The 21,850-nt window shown below is 47.3% G+C and overlaps 1 protein-coding gene across 2 annotated transcripts; it reads left to right on the top strand.

Moving 5' to 3' along the window:
• The first annotated feature begins 4,806 nt into the window (after positions 1–4,806).
• On the top strand, positions 4,807–20,317 carry ccdc65 (coiled-coil domain containing 65). Of its 2 annotated transcripts, none has more exons than XM_038786642.1 (9): positions 4,807–4,883; positions 5,663–5,815; positions 6,543–6,710; positions 7,857–8,026; positions 8,272–8,410; positions 16,098–16,295; positions 16,830–17,048; positions 18,968–19,120; positions 19,860–20,317. In XM_038786642.1, exons 2-9 carry the CDS (start codon positions 5,684–5,686, stop codon positions 20,163–20,165), a joined length of 1,485 nt encoding a protein of 494 aa, XP_038642570.1. In that variant the 5' UTR covers positions 4,807–4,883; positions 5,663–5,683; the 3' UTR covers positions 20,166–20,317. The 2 variants fall into 2 exon arrangements, with proteins under 2 accessions (XP_038642570.1, XP_038642568.1); XM_038786640.1 differs by lacking the exon at positions 4,807–4,883 and adding an exon at positions 4,890–5,116.
• Positions 20,318–21,850: the final 1,533 nt, after the last annotated feature.

Genomic DNA, 21,850 nt, shown 5'->3' with positions numbered 1-21,850 from the left:
CCGCCACTGCCTCCCTATAGCTCACCTATCCTCTACCACTATCGAGAAACCGGCTCATTCTAACCTTTATTCCAACTCATTTTGAACAAAAACAAAGAAGAGGAAAGAAAAATGGGGGAATAGTTACAAGAACAAATCAATACCATTGAGCACTGCTGACCAACGGTCCCTCAAACCTCCCGTTAAAAAAGCCACCGTGACTGATGGGTAATTTAATCGCTGATTTGTGTAATGTTATATTGTGTCAGAATGAGGACAGTTTTATTACATTTGTTTCGCTTCGAGCACCAAATCAGACTCTTTTTGCAAAGAAGAGCCTCAGATGCTACCCTCCAAGGAATAGTAGATGTATATCAGGAACTGTTCTGTTGGCAGGATCCAAGGCAAAATCTATGGCATGGTGAAGAGACTGCTCTTAACTCAGGCATTCTCGAAGCGGGTGACTATTTAGACTGAGCTGGTTTGGTGTCAAACTGCGTACAGTGTTTAAGCAATTCAGAGCAGCAAGTTTGTAAAAAAAGGTCAAAAGAATCATCCCAGGGCAGCACGGTGGCGCAGTGGTTAGCACTGCTGCGTCACGGCGCCGAGGTCCCAGGTTCGATCCCGGCCCCGGGTCACTGTCCGTGTGGAGTTTGCACATTCACCCCGTGTCTGCGTGGGTTTCGCCCCCACAACCCAAAGATGAGGATAGCAAATGTGGTCCCTTTGTTCAAGAAGGGGAGTAGAGATAACCCCGGTAACTATAGGCCGGTGAGCCTAACGTCTGTGGTGGGTAAAGTCTTGGAGAGGATTATAAAAGATACGATTTATAATCATCTAGATAGGAATAATATGATTAGGGATAGTCAGCATGGTTTTGTGAAGGGTAGGTCATGCCTCACAAACCTTATCGAGTTCTTTGAGAAGGTGACTGAACAGGTGGACGAGGGTAGAGCAGTTGATGTGGTGTATATGGACTTTAGTAAAGCATTTGATAAGGTTCCCCACGGTCGGCTATTGCAGAAAATACGGAGGCTGGGGATTGAGGGTGATTTAGAGATGTGGATCAGAAATTGGCTAGTCGAAAGAAGACAGAGGGTGGTGGTTGATGGTAAATGTTCAGAATGGAGTTCAGTTACGAGTGGCGTACCACAAGGATCTGTTCTGGGGCCGTTGCTGTTTGTCATTTTTATAAATGACCTAGAGGAGGGCGCAGAAGGATGGGTGAGTAAATTTGCAGACGACACTAAAGTCGGTGGAGTTGTAGACAGTGCGGAAGGATGTTGCAGGTTACAGAGGGACATAGATAAGCTGCAGAGCTGGGCTGAGAGGTGGCAAATGGAGTTTAATGTGGAGAAGTGTGAGGTGATTCACTTTGGAAAGAATAACAGGAATGCGGAATATTTGGCTAATGGTAAAATTCTTGGTAGTGTGGATGAGCAGAGGGATCTCGGTGTCCATGTACATAGATCCCTGAAAGTTGCCACCCAGGTTGATATGGTTGTGAAGAAGGCCTATGGTGTGATGGCCTTTATTGGTAGAGGGATTGAGTTCCGGAGCCATGAGGTCATGTTGCAGTTGTACAAAACGCTAGTACGGCCGCATTTGGAGTATTGCATACAGTTCTGGTCGCCTCATTATAGGAAGGACGTTGAAGCTTTGGAACGGGTGCAGAGGAGATTTACCAGGATGTTGCCTGGTATGGAGGGAAAATCTTATGAGGAAAGGCTGATGGACTTGAGGTTGTTTTCGTTAGAGAGAAGAAGGTTAAGAGGTGACTTAATAGAGGCATACAAAATTATCAGAGGGTTAGATAGGGTGGACAGCGAGAGCCTTCTCCCGCGGATGGAGGTGGCTAGCACGAGGGGACATAGCCTTAAATTGAGGGGTAATAGATATAGGACAGAGGTCAGAGGTGGGTTTTTTACGCAAAGAGTGGTGAGGCCGTGGAATGCCCTACCTGCAACAGTAGTAAACTCGCCAACATTGAGGGCATTTAAAAGTTTATTGGATAAGCATATGGATGATAAGGGCATAGTGTAGGTTAAATGGCCTTTAGTTTTTTTTCCATGTCGGTGCAACATCGAGGGCCGAAGGGCCTGTACTGTGCTGTATCATTCTATGTTCTATGTGCAGGGTAGGTGGATTGGCCACGTTAAATTGCCCCTCAATTGGAAAAAATGAATTGGGTACTCAAAATCTTTTTAAAAAGAATCATCCGAGGGGTGATTTACTGACTGAAGCAGCAGTTGATGTTTTTTTTCGACTTGTGTCTTGCGCTGCTAACGGTCCTGCTCACTCTTGAAAATTCAGGGTGATCTGGAAAGTGCAGAGGGATCTCTCTGGTAGCGGTGTCTCTTTGGGTTGTTGTGGCTGAGGGCTGTATGGCGTGGACGGGGGAGGGAAATTGGGCCTCAGGCTGTGAAGGAATGATTGGTGGGATAATCCTGCTTCTCCCAGCTTCACATTCAAATTAAGTCTGTGGTCTTCTTGCTGAGCTATTTCAGCAAGTGATGAGTGCAGCATGAGGCTTTCGAGGTTCAAGAGTGGGTCCTGGACAAAGCACATAACCCCAATTTATTATTTTTTAAATACTTTTATTAAACTTTTGTCATTTTATACAAAAGGATACATGAAATACACAATATCCAAACAACAACAATAAACTAAAAGAATGAAAATAATAAACCAGTAACCCCCCCCCCATTGCTCCCCTCATTCCCCCTAACATCTAACAGTGACCAATTCCTTAAAAGATAATCTAAACAGCTGCCATCTCCGGTAGAAACCTTCAATCTTCAGAGAGTGTTCTTGCCCTGCTGCAGCTGAGGCTACAAGTGAGAGAGCTGATTGGTAAGTCGTGAGTAAGGTCTTTACAACTTTTATCATTTATAGTTGAAAATACGTTTTGTGGTTCAGAAACTGTAAGGGCTATAATTGAGAGTGACAAGGACAAGGAATGAAGGGCCATAAAGAATTGGATTTAATCTAATATCAAGCATTTTCCGAAGGTTTGACCTGAAGGAGTAAGTCATAGCAGGAGAGCTCAAAGCCTTGGTTTGCTCCTCTTGCTCCATGTGGGAAGCCGGGAACATTTTCAGTGCCCGGGACCAGCATGTGTGCAGGACTTTCTCCAGCTACAGATCCTGGAAGCCTGTGTTGCGGAGCTGGAGTGGCAGCTGGGGACACTGTGGAGTATCCGCAAGGCGGAAAGTGTCGTGGATAGTGCATATTGAGAGTTGGTCACACCACAGGCTCACACTCCGCAGGCCAGAAGGGAATGGGTGACCACCAGGCAGAGCAAGAGAGCTAGGCAGGCAGTGCAGGAATCTCCTGTGGCCATTCCCCTGCAAAACAGGTATACCGCTTTAGATACTGTTGAGGGGAATGACCTCTCAAGGGAAAGCAGCAGCCAGGTTCGTTGTACCACGAGTGGTTCTGCTGCAGAGGGGAGGAGTAAAAAGTGTGGCAATGCAATCATTATAAGGGATTCAATTTTTTTTAAAATTAAGAGTCCCTGTAGTAATCCACGGGAGGCAGGAGTTCCGTCACCACACCAATATTTATTTACAATAACGATATTACAGGAGCAGCTCCAAACAGTGCTGCTAGCAGTCCAGTCAACTTAAGACTGCTCACAAAGCCTACACAGGTGATTATATGGGCCCCCTCAATGAGCTATCATTGAGGGAGCTCATACTCCAATTGGCCAACCAATAAAGCCAATTGGAGTTCATTACAGTCCCCAATTTTTTTTTTCCAATTAAGGGTGAATTTAGCATGGCCAATCCACCTAACTTTCAAATCTTTGGGTTGTGGGGATGGGTCCCACGCCGACACGGGGAGAATGTGCAAACTCCACACGGACAGTGATTCAGGGCCGGTATTGAACCCGTGTCCTCAGTGCCGTAGGCAGCAGTGCTAACCATTGCGCCACTCTGTCGCCCTGAAAGAGTTGTCGTATGAGGAGAGATTAAACAGTTTGAGCTTATACTCGCTGGAGTTTAGAAGAGTGAGAGCGGATCTGAGCGAGGTGTATAAAATACTAATGTAAACGTAGACCAAATGTTCCCCCTTGTGGGGCAATCTAGAACGAGAGGTCACAGATATAGGTCAAGAGGCGGTAGATTTAGAACTGAGATGAGATTTAAAACTCCTCGCAGAGGATGGTGAATTTGTGGAACTTGCTGCCCCATATTGTGGTCATGATGTGGAGATGCTAACCTGATGTTGTAAGACTTCTTATATAGATATATTTCTAATTTTAAGAAAGGGTTAAAGAGACATGGACAACAGGTGGAGGGGGGGGGGGGGGGGGTGGATTTGAGACCAGGAAGAGATCAGCCATGATCTGATTGAATAGTGCGGGAGGCTCGAAGGGCTGAATTGCCCACTTCTGTTTCTAATTCCGATGTTTCTATGTCAAGGACAACAGATAGATGGGAACACCACTTTCCTCAAGTTCTCCAATTTACCATCTTGACTTGGAAATATATAGGCTGTTCCTTCACCGTTGCTGGGTCAAAATTAGGGAACCTCCCTCCCTAACAGCACAGTGGGTGTACCTACACCTCAGTGACTGCAGGGGTTCAAGAAGGCAGCTCACCACCACTCCTCAAGGGCAATTAGGGATGGGCAATGAATGTTAGCCTTGGCAGCGATGCCCAAACCCTATGAAATGTTTGTTATTAAATGCCCAGCACTTATTCTTCATATTTCAGATTTGGACTATCTTTCAAAAATCAAGGCAGGGTCAAAGGGAGTCCGGAAAGGCGGGGAAAGATGCCTCCTCCAGGCCTACAGGTGGCGCTGCTGGAGGAGGTGCGGGCGCCCGCGGCCATCTTTGTCTAACCCGGCTGCTCGTCGACTGTTGCTAGGGCAGCGTGAGGGCGAGCGGTTGCTAGGTAATGGGCAGCAGAGCGGAGCGGCGCCTGGCCCGGAGTGAGGGGAAGAGTTTGGGTGGGCCGAGCACTGTGTGCAAAGCCCGGCCCAGCTCCCAGGCGACGGAAGGGACGAGACACCCCGGATCTCTGCCTGTAACGGCGCGACAGTGACAAGACTTGCATTTCCCTAGCGCCTTTCCCATCCTCTTCCCCCCCTCAGTGGAGGCATTTTTTCTTTAAAAGTGTTTTTGCAGGTAAAATTGAGCAGTAAATCTGTGCACAGCAGGATCCCAAGCGTTTTCTTGGGGGGGGGGGGGGGGGGGGGTGATAGACACACCAATCTCACTTTGATGATGCTGTTGGCTCTTGGGGGAAATCAGTGTGGTCTTCTTCGAAGATCGACTTGAGAGAAACTAGAGTTAACGCTTTGAGTCCATATGACCGTTCAGACGGGCTCAAAACATTAACTGTGTTTCTCGCTCCATAGATGCTGTTAGGCCTGCTGAGTTTATCCAGGATTTACTGTTTTTATTTTGGATTTCCAGCATATACAGTATTTCGCTTTTATATAATACTTGAGTTGTAACCTAAAGAGCCATTATCGGTACATTTTACGAGATATACAAAACATTAAGGTAGATTCTAACCAAGCGCACTGAAATTATAATATAGGACTTAGAAGCCATTTTCTGTCATTGTATAGAGTTGGAAAAGTCCGGCTTCTTTACAAAAGATCGCATTCTAACCTTGTATGAGTGCTCACGTGCTTTTTCATGTTGGTGACTTGCAAATCTCTTTAGGAGTCCACACATTGAGTCACCATGCCGAAGAAGGGGGGTAAGAAAATGGCCAAAATGACCGAGGAGGAGCAACTGCTATATATGCAGCAGAAAATGCTGGAGGAGGAAGAGATTCAGAAAAAGAAAGAGGACATGTTGAATCAATTCTTAAAGGTACTTCAAGTGTTTTCCCAAAGAGTCGTTTTTTGATTTTATTTGTTCATGAGATGTGGGCGTCACTGGCTAGGTCAGCATTTATTGCCCATCCCTAATTGCCCCTTGAGGAGGTGGCGGCGAGTCACTGTCTTGAAGCCGTTGCAGTTCCTGTGGTGTAGGTACACCCACAGTGCTGTTAGGGAGGGAGTTCCAGGATTCTGACCCAGTGACAGTGAAGGAGCGGCAGAATATATTTCCAAATCAGGATGGTAAGTGACTTGGAGGGGAACCTCCAGGTTGGGGGGGGGGGGGGGGGGGGGGGGGGGGTTCCCAGGTATATTTTGCCCCTTGTCCTTCAAGGGGGCAGAGGTCTCGAGTTTGCACGGTGCTGTCAAAGGAGCTGTGGTTCATTGTGTAGGTGGTACACACGGCTGACACGGTGCGTCAGTGGTGGAGAGAGTGAATGTTTGTAGAAGGGGGAGCAATCAAGCGGGGCTGCTTTGTCCTGGATAGTGTCAAGTTTCTTGAGTGTTGTTGGAGCTGCACTCATCCAGGCAAGTGGAGAGTATTCCATCACACTCCTGAGTTGCGCCTAGTAGATGGTGGACAGGCTTTGGGGGGGGTCAAGAGGTGCGTTACTCTCCGCAGGATTCCCAGCCTCTGACCTGCTCAACCACAGTATTTATCCTGTATCTATCTCATGGTTTGACGAACACAATTGTGGTGAGATTTATCTTTCTTACAGGATAAACTGTCCAAGGAGGAACACAACACCCGTCTCAACACACTGAAGCTAAATGAGAAGTGGCGCACTGTGATGCGGGAAGCAAAGGCTGCCGAACTACGCAACGACATTGAGATCTTGAGCCAAACCTTTGAAAGAATTGTCGACCGGAAAGACGGCGTGATCAGGGTGAGATGAGGACAAATTGCCATTGTCCTAGGATTGTGTCATGCGATGTAACTGTAGTGAAAGTAGCACAAGGCACAAACATTAGTCACGTTTTCATCCCCTTTTAAGAAAACGGACCAACTGCCAGCTAAACACTGCACAGGCACAAAGGTACACCTTGCACATGTGACCTACCAGATATACCGGGCCACAGGGTCTTGACGATGTCAGAGCTGCGTGCCTTTAAGACCCATGTTATTTAACAATTCATGCTCGATATTATGTATGCTGTTAACACATACTAGTCAGAGATGTGAGTGAATATTTGGTGGATGAAGATTTGAGTGGCGAACCATCTGTAGGCAGACTGCCTTCCTATTAAAATGAGAGCTTTTTTTTGTCACAAGTAGGCTTCAAATGAAGTTACTGTGAAAAGCCCCTAGTCGCCACATTCTGGCGCCTGTTCGGGGAGGCCGGTTCGGGAATTGAACCTCGTTCTGCATTATAAGCTAGCTGTTTAGCCCACTGTGCTAAACCAGCCCCTATGCTCTCTGAGACAATGGTTTGCTGGCCGCCATTCCCCATCGTCCGCATTCAGATTGCTGATGATTACTGAATCCTCCCCTCAACAGCTCAGTTTTGATCGTGGCGCCTCCCACTCCCTGTTTTTTAAAATAAATTTAGAATACCCAATTATTTTCTTTTCCAATTAAGGGGATATTTAGCGTGGCCAATCCACCTAACCTGCGCATCTTGGGGGGTGAAACCCACGCAGACACGGGGAGAATGTGCAAACTCCATACGGACAGTGACCCAGGGCCGAGATCGAACCTGGGACCTCAGTACCGTAGGCAGCAGTGCTAACCACGTGCCACCCTTACTCGCTGGGTTAACAGGGCACTTGCAAAGCCACTGTTACACTGCAAGCACCCGAACATCCTAGGGTAGATTTGCCATGCCCACTCAGTACCCTGCATTGATGCTGTGACTGAGAATTGGAGTCAGGGATCCCAAACCTGGATCTTATCCAGCCTGTAGCTCTCACATTACAATAGCATGTTTCGACTGATGTAGGGGTGTGAATCTCTTAAATTGCTAGAATCAGAGAGGATGATGTTGAGCAGACCAGAGGAAGCAGTAATGTATTCTGGATGCCTCTTCTTCCAGGCTTTAACGAAGGATTTGGAAGAGGCGGAGGAGCAGTACGCGACAGCTCTGCGAAACCACATTCAGAACGTAGATAAGCTGGTGGACCTGCAGCGGAGTCGGCTGCTCTTAATCGAGAATGAGTTTGAGGCAGAGTTGGCTTCACTGAAGGAAGAATTTGATGCTGAGAGGTCAGTGTTCAACTCGCACGCCCCCTGGCAATAGGTTTGGCATGCAACAAGGTGTTGGCAGATGCAGGGCTCTGAAATGCAAGTTATCGCTTGCCCACAGTGCCTGTGGAGCACATTTACTTTGAAAAATTCGACTGATCATTTGAAATTGCGTAACGGAGCAATGTGCGATCTGTTTTGCGTGTTGTGGTTAAGAAGGTGGCTGCTGTTATAATAATGGCTGAATTCAATCTGCATCTCAATAGACAGCAGATGATTGTGCAGCATGAACAAGAGATGACCAATCTGGAGGATATCATGTATGCCATGGACCAGATCTTTGGTGAGGTCGCAAACGAAGCACGACAAGAATTCAACAGCACAAGGGACGACCTCAAAAACAAGGTAAGGAAACTTGGGACGTCACCAGTGAAGCAAGGACTACAGACACCATGTGATCAACAGCTATCACAAATACAGGAAATAACTGGTTGTACAACACAGTATATCATTTAGAATTTTTCTCATTTATGACTTTTATATAACATACAAAATATAAACTAGCGATTTCAAATTTGTGGGCGTTTGTCACTGAATTTAAACGTCACCACAGAAATCTGGGTGATAAATGCTGTTTTGTTTTGTTTAATTCATTTTTACGGGATGTGGGCTTCGCTGGCTTGGCCAGCATTTGTTGCCCATTCCTAGTTGTCCTTCAGAAGGTGGTGGTGAGCTGCCGCCTTAAACCAATGCAGCCCCTGAGGTGTAGGTACACCCACAGTGCTGTTTGGGAGGGAGTTCCAGGATTTTGACCCAGCGACAGTGAAGGAACAGCCGATATATTTCCAAGTCAGGAAGGTGAGTGACTTGGAGGGGAACCTCCAGGTGGTGGGGTTCCCAGGTATCTGCTGCTCTTGTCCTTCTAGATGGTAGTGGCCGTGGGTTTGGAAGGTGCTGCTGAAGGATCTTTGGTGAATTCTTGTAGATAGTACACACGGCTTCCACTGTTCGATGGTGGTGGAGGGAGTGAATGTTTGTGGATGTGGTGTCAATCAAGCGTGTGGGGTGGGCGGGGGGGGGCCTTATGGGCAGCTGGGGCAGTGATCGGTGCAGTCCGATGCAGCAGCGTGCGGCCGAGTGGGGGGGGGGAGGGCTTGATATTGTCCGTGTTGGTCTGAGTCCGCCATGGCGCTCGGCACGGCTGCTGGAGGCTGCCGCTGTGCACATGCGCAGACCCGGAACCAGAAGTGCAGGGGCCCATATCCGCAAGCTTCACGACGGGTCCCTGCTAGCCCCTTGCAGGTAAGTGAATTGCCTTTTATTTTTTGCAGGAAACTGGAGAGTGCAACGCCAGTGCTTTTACAGCGGCGTGGGGACATAACCCCATTTTGGGAGAATCCAGCCCCTGAAATTTTCAAAAACGGCTTCTGTCAGCTGTGGTGATCATGAAAGTACTGGATTGTTGTAAAAACCCATCTGGTTCCCTGATGTCTTTTTTAACTGTAAAATCCATCTGGTTCACGAATGACCTTTAGGGAAGGAAATCTGCCGTCCTTACCCGGTCTGGTCTGGTTTACTCTGAACTGCCCTCAGAAATGTCTCTGCGACACACCGGCTAATCATGGGGGTGGTGGGGGGGGGGGGGGGGGGGGAGAAGACTTCAACTGTGTACAGCAGGGGTGGGCAAACTTTTCCATGCAAGGGCCACATTCAGAAATTCACAATTTTAAAGGGCCGCATAGTATATTAAGTAAAATAATTACTTCACCCGGTTATGATTCTGGGCGCTATGATTCTATAGAACATAGAACAGTACAGCACAGAACAAGCCCTTCGGCCCTCGACGTTGTGCCGAGCAATGATCACCCTACTCAAGTCAACATATCCACCCTATACCAGTAAGTAACCCAACTGACCCCCCCCCCCCCCCCCCCCCCCCCATTAACCTTAAAAAAAAATTTAAAATTAAAAAGAAAATAAAAAAAAAAATAAAAAATTTTTTAATGACTTGGTGGGCCGCATAAAGACCTTTGGCGGGCCGCATGCGGCCCGCGGGCCGTAGTTTGCCCACCTCTGGTGTACAGGATCCAAAGACAGACAGATCAAACCCCAAAACGGGGAAAACCTCAAGTATGGCAAGGGAACTAAGTCACTTTATGGAACAGATGGGAGTGGTGGACCCCTGGAGGTTCGCCCATCCAGGGGAGAAGGAATTCTACTTCTCCCCAGTACACAACGTATACACCAGAATTGACTTCTTTGTGGTGGGGAAAACGGTGCTTCCAGGGATAGACAAAGTGGAATATTCCGCAATGCTGATATCAGACCACGCTCCACATTACATGGACGTGAGGCTGGAGACGGGCAGGGCCCAACGCCCCACATGGAGGTTAGACATTGCCCTACTAGCTGACAAGGCCTTCAACGAAAATATATCGCGGGCCATAGCAGAGTACATGGAGAACAACCAGAACGGGGAGGTCTCACCATCCACGTTCTGGGAAGCGCTAAAGGCCGTACTGAGAGGGGAAATCATCGCTTTCAAAGCGCGAAGAGATAGGGAGGAAAGGGTGGCTAGGCAGCAGCTGATCGACTCCATACTGGAGGTAGACCATAATAAGAACTAGGAGCAGGAGTAGGCCATATGGCCCCTCGAGCTGCTCCGCCATTCAATGAGATCATGGCTGATCTTTTGTGGACTCAGCTCCACTTTCCAGCCTGCCGCGTGGGGTCCAGGACAGGGTGCTCTCGGGGGTATGGGTTGGAGAAGGGAGGATCTCGGAAGTGTACCAGGTGATGCAGGAGGTAGACGAGGCCTCGGTGGAGGAGCTGAAAGATAAATGGGTGAGGAGATTGAGGAGGGGACGTGGGCGGATGCCCTAGAAAGGGTGAACTCCTCCTCTTCGTGCGCGAGGCTTAGAGTCATACAGTTTAAGGTACTGCATAGGGCTCATATGACCGGGACAAGGATGAGCCGGTTTTTTGGGACCGAGGACAGGTGTATTCGGTGCTCAGGGAGCCCAGCGAACCATACCCATATGTTCTGGGCATGCCCAGCGCTGGGGGAATTTTGGAAGGGTGTAGCAAGTATGGTATAGAGGGTGGTAGGATCCAGGGTCAATCCAGGCTGGGGGCTCACAATATTTGGGGTTGCAGTGGAGCCAGGAGTGCAGGAGGCGAAAGAGGCCGGTGTTCTGGCCTTTGCGTCCCTAGTAACCCGGCGGAGGATTCTTCTTCAGTGGAAGGATGCGAGGCCCCCAAGCGTGGAGGCCTGGATCAACGATATGGCGGGGTTTATTAAATTGGAGAGGGTGAAAATTGCCCTGAGGGGATCAGTACAGAGGTTTTTCAGGAGATGGCAACCATTCCTAGATTTCCTGGCAGAACGGTAAAAACAAGCTGCAGCAACCCGGGGGGGGGGGGGGGGGGGGGGGGGTTGTCTCTTGTTTCTGTTTTGGGTTGAATATCTGTTTTTTGCCAATGACGGGCGTTAATTAATTGTTTCTCTTTTGTATTTACGGGGGGGGGGGGGGGGGGGGGTTGTTCTTAGAATTTTCTGTTATTGTTTTCTTTGTGAAAATGTGAAAATTTGAATAAAAATTATTTTTTAAAAAAACTTTCCAGCCCGAACACCATAACCCTTAATCCCTTTATTCTTCAAAAAACTATCTATCTTTATTTTAAAATCATTTAATGAAGGAGCCTCAACTGCTTCACTGGGCAAGGAATTCCATCGATTCACAACCCTTTGTGTGAAGAAGTTCCTCCTAAACTCAGTCCTAAATCTACTTCCCTTATTTTGAGGCTATGCCCCCTAGTTCTGCTTTCACCAGCCAGTGGAAACAACCTGCCCGCATCTATCCTATCTATTCCCTTCATAATTTTAAATGTTTCTATAAGATCCCCCCTCATCCTTCTAAATTCCAACGAGTACAGTCCCAGTCTACTCAACCTCTCCTCATAATCCAACCCCTTCAGCTCTGGGATTAACCTAGTGAATCTCCTCTGCACACCCTCCAGCGCCAGTATGTCCTTTCTCAAGTAAGGAGACCAAAACTGAACACAATACTCCAGGTGTGGCCTCACTAACACCGTATACAATTGCAACATAACCTCCCTAGTCTTAAACTCCATCCCTCAAGCAATGAAGGACAAAATTCCATTTGCTTTCTTAATCGCCTGTTGCACCTGTAAAACAACTTTTTGCAACTCGTGCACGAGCACACCCAAGTCTCTCTGCACAGCGGCATGCTTTAATATTTTATCATTTAAATAATAATCCCGTTTGCTGTTATTCCTACCAAAATGGATAACCTCACATTTGTGAGGCCCCGACCATAGAGCTCCTGGCGGAGAGGAAAGAGCTACAAAGGAACTTTGACCTGCTCTCCACCAGGAAAGCAGTGCACCAACTCCGCCAGGCACACGGGGCCCTGTACGAACACGGAGACAAAGCCAGCCGCCTGTTGGCACACCAGCTGAGAAAGCAGGCAGCCAGCAGAGAAATTGCACAAATCAGGGGTACCGGAGGCACGTTGGAAACAGAACCAGAAAAGATTAACAAAACCTTCAAGGCCTTCTACCAAGGGCTGTACACCTCAGAGCCCCCAATGGGGGAGTCCGGGATGAAACGGTTCCTTGATGGACTGGACATACCAGTCGTGGGGGAGGGCAGAAAACGGGGCCTGGAAGCACCGCTTGCACTTGGAGAGATCATGGACAGCATTAACTCCATGCAGACGGGGAAGGCGCCGGGACCAGACGGGTTCCCGGCGGACTTCTACAAAAAATTTGCGACAGCGCTGGCCCCGCACCTGTGGGAGATGGTCACAGACTCACTAGCTAGGGGCACACTGCCACCCATGCTAGCACAGGCCTCAATCTCGCTGATACCTAAGAAAGACAAAGACCCAACAGAATGTGGGTCATACAGACCCATCTCACTGCTGAACGCAGATGCCAAAATACTGGCCAAGATTCTAGCCAAAAGGCTAGAAGCCTGCGTATCAGAGGTGGTCGCAGAGGACCAGACGGGCTTTATCAAAGGTAGACAGCTTACCTCGAACATCAGGCGCCTGCTGAACGTGATAATGACCCCCTCCGGGGAGAGACCACAAGAGGTGATCGTCTCCCTGGACGCAGAAAAGGCCTTCGACAGAGTCGAATGGAAATACCTCATAGAGGTACTGGAGCAGTTCGGGCTTGGAACAGGGTTCCCCTCCTGGGTAAAACTCCTATACAACGCTCCCATGGCGAGCGTACGGACCAACAATACCAACTCCCGATACTTCCAGCTGCACAGGGGCACCAGACAAGGATGCCCACTGTCCCCACTGCTGTTCGCTCTAGCGATCGGACCGCTAGCAATCGCACTCAGAGCAGCAAAAAGCTGGAGGGGGATCCGAAGGGGCGGCAGAGAGCACAGAGTCTCACTCTATGCAGATGACCTGCTCCTCTACATTTCGGACCCACAAAGCAGCATGGACGGAATCATCGCGCTCCTGAAAGAGTTTGGCGCTTTCTCGGGCTACAAACTCAACACATCGAGGGCCGAAGGGTCTGTGCTGTACTGTTCTATGAGCAAAAGCGAGATCTTCCTGGTACACCCACAAGTAGGGGGGGTGGGCAGCACTAATGGGACTGCCGTTTAAACAAGCCAGACACAAATTCCGCTACCTGGGGATCCAAATAGCCCATGACTGGAAAGGGATCCACAAATGGAACCTCACCAGCCTGACGGAGGAAGTAATAAAGGACCTGCAAAGATGGAACACACTCCCACTCTCCTTCACGCAGAGAGTCCAGACGATCAAAATGAACGTACTGCCCAGGTTCCTCTTCCTGTTTAGATCCATTCCGATCTACATCCCCAAGGCCTTTTTCAAAGTGCTGGACAAACTAATCATGGCGTTCATATGGGGGGGGGGGGGGGGGGGGGGGAATGCTAGGATCCCAAAGAAGGTCCTGCAAAAAACAAAATCCGGCCCTCCCAAACCTACAATTCTACCACTGGGCGGCAACAGCCGAGCGAGTAAGGGGATGGATCAAGGAGCTAGAAGCCGAGTGGGTGCGCGCGGAAGAGGCCTCTTGTAAGGGGACCTCCCTCCGGGCCATAGCCCCGGCGGCACTCCCATCCCCACCCAAAAAACACTCCAGCAGCTCGGTGGTGATAGCCACCCTCCAATCCTGGAACCAACTACGGCAGCAATTTGGCCTGACCAAAATGTCGGACAAAGCTCCCATCTGCAACAACCATAGGTTCACACCAGCACTGACTGATGCCACCTTCAAAAGGTGGAGGCAGGACGGAGGGACACTGACAGTCAGGGACCTATACACGGACGGCAGGATCACAACATTGGACGAACTGACAGAGAAATTCCAGCTAGCCAGGGGGAACGAGCTAAGGTATCTACAATTCAGAAACTTCCTACAAAATGAGACAAGGACGTACCCACAACCACCACGACAGACATTACTGGAAGAGTTACTGGACGCATGCATATTAGAGAGAGGAAACTGGAGCGACATGTATGACCGACTGGTAGAAAGGGCCGACACCGTACTGGACGCAACAAGAAAGAAATGGGAGGAGGACCTGGGAATTGAAATAGGGTGGGGACTCTGGAGCGAAGCATCGGGTCAGCTCCACCTCCACCTGCGCAAGGCTCAGCCTGACGCAGCTAAAAGTGGTACATAGAGCCCACTTAATAAGAACCCGAATGAGTAGGTTCTTCCTGGAGATGGAGGATAGATGTGAACGGTGCCAAGGAGGCCCGGCCAACCACGCTCACATGTTCTGGTCTTGCCCCAGACTTGCAGGGTACTGGACCGCCTTCTTCGAGGCAATGTCCAAAGTGGTGGGGGTGAGGGTGGAGCCATGCCCGAAAGTGGCGGTCTTCGGGGTTTCAGACCAGCCAGATCTATTCCTGGGGAGGAAGGCGGACGCCCTTGCCATTGCCTCCCTGATCGCCCGCCATAGAATCCTGTTCGGCTGGCGGTCAGCAGCACCACCCAAAGCTGCAGACTGGCTGTCCAACCTCTCGGAATCTTTCCAAATGGAGAAAATCAAATTCGCCATCCGAGGGTCAGACGACGGCTTCCACAGAACGTGGGAGCCGTTCCGGGACCTGTTTTTGGCCAACGAACAAGCAGAAGAATAGCCAGGTAGCCAAGAATCAGGGGAAAGTAGCCAAAGCAGAAGAGGGAGAGATAGACCGGCGCGCGCGCGCGCGGGCAGGCGGGGGGGGGGGGGGGGGGGGGGGGGCTAAACCTAAAATAGAGGAAAGAAAGGCGAGCCATAGGAGGGAGGGAAGGCGACGAAAGCCGGGGGGAAACAAGAGAAGGGAGCTGGGGGGAGGAGTCAGGGAAATGACAGCCAGAAGGAGGGCACGGTATACGATAACAAACTTGGCATCTACAGGAACAGAGAACAAGGAGAATACAGGCAAAAGACGGGAGGAACGACTGAAGCGGAGGTTAGTGCAAGATGACAACGGCAGCGAGATCCGTCTGGGAGAAGCAAGCGACAACACCAACACCAGACCCATTCGAGTGTTGCCCACTGTAATTGTTTCTCCGGCACCCAAATGTATATCTACCTCCTCAGTCTCCACCCATCTCTTTCCCCCCCCCCCCCCCCCCCCCCCACACAAACAGTTGCCTACTTATGTGTTTTAAATAATTTGCCAGTTGTACAGAATTGCTGCTGTTGAGCTGGTGCACAATACCCTACCAGTTATTCTATTTTATTTTTTATTATAACTTTTTTTTGGTATGTTTGGGTGTGCCCTCCTCTTCTCTATATATATATATATATATATATATATATATATTATGTATGTATATATATGTATGTATATATATATATATATATTTCTTATTCTGTGTACATAACGGTAAATATACTTTGTTAAAAAACCCAATAAAAAATATTTATAAAAGAGTTGCTATCAAACCAAACTTAATGCAGAACCTAAGATTAATTAATTGCAAAGAACAATTTCTTGTCATTTGAAATATTTCCAAATCACTCAACCAAACATCACCTTCGAACTTTAATGAGAACTGTGGTGTATTTTGCTGCACTTAGAGCCTAGAGGAGAAGCATTCACTCCGAGTTAATCTGGAGGGGTTGGTGGAAGACCTGTGGCTGCAGTTTCAACATGCGTTGAAGAACTATATTGACTCGACTGAGGATCGGAAGATTGCATTTGAAACACTGAAGGCACGAGATGAAAAGAGTGCGAAAGAGATTGAAATGCAGATGAAAAAGCTGCAGAAAATGCAAGTAGGTTGAGCGAAATACCAATTGCACCTGGTGTACTGCAGTGTTTCATTTGACCATTTCTGAGAAAAGCTATAAACTGAGCTTTTTTAAAAATAAATTTAAGAGTACCCAATTCTTTTTTTCCAATTAAGGGCCAATTTAGCGTGGCCAACTCACCTACCCTGCACACCTTTATTCCCCAATAAATACTCACCGTTTGAAATCAAAGGGTGGATTTTATGAATGAGCGCAGCCATTGTGGAACTTGGCGAATTGGGAATACACAGGCAAATTCATTTTAATGAATTAAACATTGTGAGGAAAAACCCTGTGATTTCATGGCAGATGCTCCTGGTGGGAAATGTTTGAAGAATGATCTGTACAATATCACCTCAAAACTGTGTAGCTCTCTCCATCTGTGTACTGTCCAACTCAAATTTGGGGTCACCTGATCACTCTTTCCTGATTAACTTTGTGTTCAATCCCACACATTACAGTCTTGATCGCCTGGACATATAGTCCTTAATTCTCAGTTTAATTATTTTTAATTAATAGGATACAATAGCAGCATTGAAGGTCAAGTTGGCAGCTAATTCACGGAAATGCGAGGCACAGAATAAAACGTTACGAGACGAGAAAGAAGCAATTAAGCAGCATTTCCTGATGCAGAAAAGCCAGATGAATTATCTCCGAGCACGTGAGCACGAGCGGCTCATTAAACTAACCCTCGAGAGTAATGTTGCAATCAAAACACTGAAGAATGTTTGTGATAAGGTAAAGTAGCAGGTCCCTGAATGAAACGTGCTAGAAAGACAGCTGATGTGGATCAGATCGGTGCGAACAGTACAGGGTTCGATGTCCATTCTGGCTGTGGTGGATTTGGGCCCTTGTCTTACTCCAGATCGGACTGTGGGTTGGACCTGCTTTTGGGTAAAGAATGGAAGGCAAAGAACAATTCAGCAAATCACCAGAATATTTATTTATTCAGCACATTGCCATAAGTCACTTTGTAAGATTACTTCTAATGACCTCATCTTTGTTCTGATCAACTGATTTAACAGTTTCTTTGTCCCTTATGCAAAGCTTTGCCTATTTTATGTGAATTCTAGAAGCAACTACATGACGTGTGATGATGCCTGAATCACGTGTGTATTCTGTGTAACGTTAACATATCACATCTTTCCAAGTCGTGTGAAGAACACACGGTAATTTAGTATGTCCATGGGTTCTGTTTTATCGATGTACCAATCCTCTCCGAATGAAACAGTTTGAGTGTTGCTCCATTGCCCGAGGCTCTGTTCATATAGGAAAAGAAGTAGGCCATTCAGCCCCTCGAGCCTGTCCCGCTATTCAATGAGATCATGGTTGATCTGTTGCCTAACTTCATATACCTGCCGTTGGCCCATATCCTTTAACCCTGTGCTTAACAAAAGTCTATCCATCTCAGATTTAAAATTAACAACTGTTCGAGCAACAACTGCTGTGTGTGGGAGAGAATTCCAAACCTCTACCAGCCATTGAGTGAAGAAGTTCTTCCTAACGTCTCTCCTGAATTAGACCCTGGTTAGACCCCACTTGGAGTCACTGGCCCTAATTTTTCGACTATTCCCCCGAGGTTTAGAATCTCCAACCAGTGGAAACAGTCTATCTACCCTGCCTTTTCATGTTAATATCTTCAATACTTTGATCAGATCACCCCTTAACCTTTGAAATTCTAGAGAAAACAGGCCTAATTAGTATATTCTCGCCTCATAACTTAACCCCTGGAGTCCCGATATCAATCGTGTAAACCCTCCAGAACCACAAGAAGCTACCTCAGCTGTGGTGCCCAGAAATGTTTACAGTGACTCCCAAGTGGGGTCTAACCAGGGTTTTGTAAAGCTGCAGCATAATCTCGACATCCTTATACTCCACTCCTCTAGATATAAAGGCCAGCATTCCATTAGCCTTCTTGATTCATGCACTTGTACGTGGCATTTTAAAGATCTATACACCTGACCCCCCCAGGTCTCTTTGGATATCCAGCGAATTTACCTTCATGCAGATTCCCACCCCCGGTTACCAATGATTGTTCTATCACCTTGTTTATTGTAAGAAGTCTTGCAACACCAGGTTAAAGTCCAACAGGTTTGTTTCAAATCACTAGCTTTTGGAGCACTGCTCCTTCCTCAGGTCGCATTACATTTATCCCCCACCATCTGGCCTGGGCTTGCGAAATCCTACCAACTGTCCTGGCTTGAGACAATTCACACCTCTTTAACGTGGGGTTACCCCCTCTCTCTGGATCTGTAAAGACTTAATTACCTGCAAATACTCGCATTCAAAGTATCGTCTTGCATCTTTGACTTTATATATATATATATATGTTTCGGGAACATACCTCTTCATTCACCTGAGGAAGGAGCAGTGCTCCGAAAGCGAGTGATTTGAAACAAACCTGTTGGACTTTAACCTGGTGTTGTAAGACTTCTTACTGTGCTCACCCCAGTCCAACGCCGGCATCTCCACATCTTGTTTATTGTGCCCTTCCACTCTGTTTAATATTTGTACAGTAGTAGATCCTGAACGCTTCAGTTTTGATGACCGTTGTCGCTCATCTCCGTGAGTTCTTACGAATGTAACCTTTTTGGAATCAAATCTCGAATAATTGTTGTTCCTCACATGGTGAATTTTAACTCCTTTGATGTGTCCAGGGTGAACACATTCTGAAGATGGCAGAGATGTGCAGGAGACTGGAAACGGAAGAGGAGAAAGTCCTTCCATTCTATGCCTCCTCTCTGACCCCGGAAGAAGAGAATAAAGTTCAGCATCTGATGATCATGCAGCCATGTGAAGAGCTTGCTGAGGTGAGTGGTGGATGAGTTCTATTGCAAGAACACGGCTTGCTTATTGGCAAGGTAAATTGACTCGTCAGATGTGGATGAAGTTGGATGTCTCTCTGCCAGGTAGGATTTGGATGAGGTTAATAGGCATGGTAGATGCCTCCAAAGAATATGTCTCGTAGATCATGGACCAGATTTGGATAACTAGAGTACACACTGCATTTAATTTGTGTAGCTGCACCAAGTTTCAGGACTGTCTAACTGGGCAGCAAACTAAATTGTTGCCTCACAGCTCCAGGGTCCCAGGTTTGATTCTCCGCTGGGTCACTGTCTGTGCGGAGTCTGCATGTTCTCCCCGTGTCTGCGTGGGTTTCCTCCGGGTGCTCCGGTTTCCTCCCACAGTCCAAAGACGTGCTGTTAGGTGGATTGGACATTCTGAATTCTCCCTCTGTGACCCGAACAGGTGCCGGAATGTGGCGACTAGGGGCTTTTCACAGTAACTGCATTGCAGTGTTAATGTAAGCCTACTTGTGACACTAATAAAGATTATGATTAAATTCTGTATCATTGTAATTATCACCATATGGTAATGAAATGAAGGTTAAAATTGAGTCTTAGCTGACCTTAATGGGTGGCATATTCCTGCCTGAAATGGACTTAAAGTGGGTTTGATTACAAAAAGCTGCATTTGTTTCTTACATTTCCTGGACTTGCTGCTGGTGATTCTGTAGTACAGCAAATGTGCCCTTCTTGTTTTTTGAAGGTGATGATGGACTATGTGGCTCTAGAACAATTCTGGAAACGCTATAATAAGGTTCTCCTGGACCAGGTTGTTTTGCAGCAAGAGAAGAGGACCTTATTGCAGGAAAATAGACGCCTCCGGCAACTCCTGAAACAGTACTTAGATGGAATCTCTGTCAACGAGGAAATCCTGTCAAACCTCAACCCCCTCATTGTCATCAATAACAAAACAAATGTGAAAATGAGCATGCCTGTGATAGAAGCTGCAGCCCCAAAGCCAGTTTACAATGTAATTGAGGCTGCACATATCATTAATCATACAGTCTAATAATCACCGCAATTCATGTCTGTCTGTCTTTTACTTTTCTGACCAGTGACTAAAACTGTCAGTAAATGACAATGTTTTACCTAGTTCTTAAGTTAAATATCTACTCACCTGGTCATTTAGCATTCAATAAATAATATATAAATCCACAACTACACCAACTAGTTGTTATATTTTCTGTTTCAGGATAGTATCTACATAGCTTTTGAAACAAAGCAAATTCACTCAATAATACGTGTTTTGAAAACAGTTGCCAACCAAATTACTTTTTTTAAATTTGGGGTGATCTATGCTTCTTCCAGTAACAGCAGCCAGTACTTCTGCACGTCTGCCTTTGCTACTTTAATAATTAACTGTCTTTTTAAAAACAAACTGGCCATTCTTGTTTTCGACAAAACTTGTGCATTTTTAAAAATTCTTTCACGGGATGTGGCCGTCACTGGTTAGTCCAGCATTTATTGCCCATCCCTAACTGCCCTTGGGAAGGTGGTGGTGAGCTGCCTTCTTGAACTGCTGCAGACCCTGTGGTGTAGATACACCCACTGTACTGTTAGGAAGGGGACTCCGGGATTTTGACCCAGTGACAGTGAAGGAGCGACCAATATAGTTCCAAATCAGGATAGCGTGTGACTTGGGAACTTGCAGGGGGTGGTGTTCCCATATATCTACTATCCTTGATCTTCTAGGTTGTGGGTTTGGAAGGTGCTATTGAAGGAATCTTGATGAGTTGCTGCGGTGCATCTTGTAGATGGTAACACGGCTGTCACTGTGCTTCAGGGGTGGAGGGAGTGAATGTTTATTGTGGTGGATGGGGTGCCAATCAAGCGAGGCTGCTTTGTCCTGGATGGTGTTGAGCTTCTTGAATGTAGTAGGAACCGGCTGCACTCATCCAGGCAAGTGGAGAGTATTCCATCACACTCCTAATTTGTGCCTTGTAGATGGTGGACAGGCTTTTGGGGGTCAGGAGGTGAGTTACTCTCTGCAGGATTCCCAGCCTCTGACCTGCTCTTGTAGTCACAGTATTTATATGGATAGTCCAGTTCTGGTTGCTTGGAGAACCATAGTCCGTTATGAAATGCTACTTTTAAAAAGGAAACAAGACTCTTTTCCTCAACTTTTATTGCTTATAGACTTGGATCCTGTTTACTTTATTGTTGCCTAAAAGCGTTGCTATTTTAAATATTATTGACGCAGTGACGTACAACCATTCGTGTCTTGGCTTGCATCTACTGACCTTTTAGGTCGGATAGGTCAGGTCTCAAGTTAGCACGGTGTTAGCGAAGGAGGCTTGGTGAGTTACTGCAGGGCATCGTGTAGATGGTACACACGGCTGCCATTGAGCATGCTGGTGGAGGGAGTGAATGTTTGTTGATGGAGTACCAATCAAGCGGGTTTGTCATGGATGGTGTCAGCTTCTCGAGAGTTGTTGGAGCTGCACTCATCCAGGCAAGTGGAGAGTACATACGAACAAGGAACAGGAGTCGGCCCCTCGAGCTTGCTTCACTATTTAATAAGATTGTGGCTGTTCTGATTGTAACCTCAACTCCACATTCCGCCTGCCCCAAAAGCCTTTCACCTCCTTGCTTATCTATCCACCTCTGCCTTAAAAATATTCAGACTCTGCTTCCACTGCCTGTTGAAGAGAGTCCCAAAGACTCTCGGCCCACTGAGAGAATCGTTTCTCCTTA

This window comes from Scyliorhinus canicula, chromosome 28 (assembly GCF_902713615.1).
Source record: "Scyliorhinus canicula chromosome 28, sScyCan1.1, whole genome shotgun sequence".
Taxonomy (NCBI): Eukaryota; Metazoa; Chordata; class Chondrichthyes; order Carcharhiniformes; family Scyliorhinidae; genus Scyliorhinus; species Scyliorhinus canicula.
The sequence above is the reverse complement of the archived record's forward strand: the minus strand, read 5'-3'. Positions and strand labels throughout refer to the sequence as shown.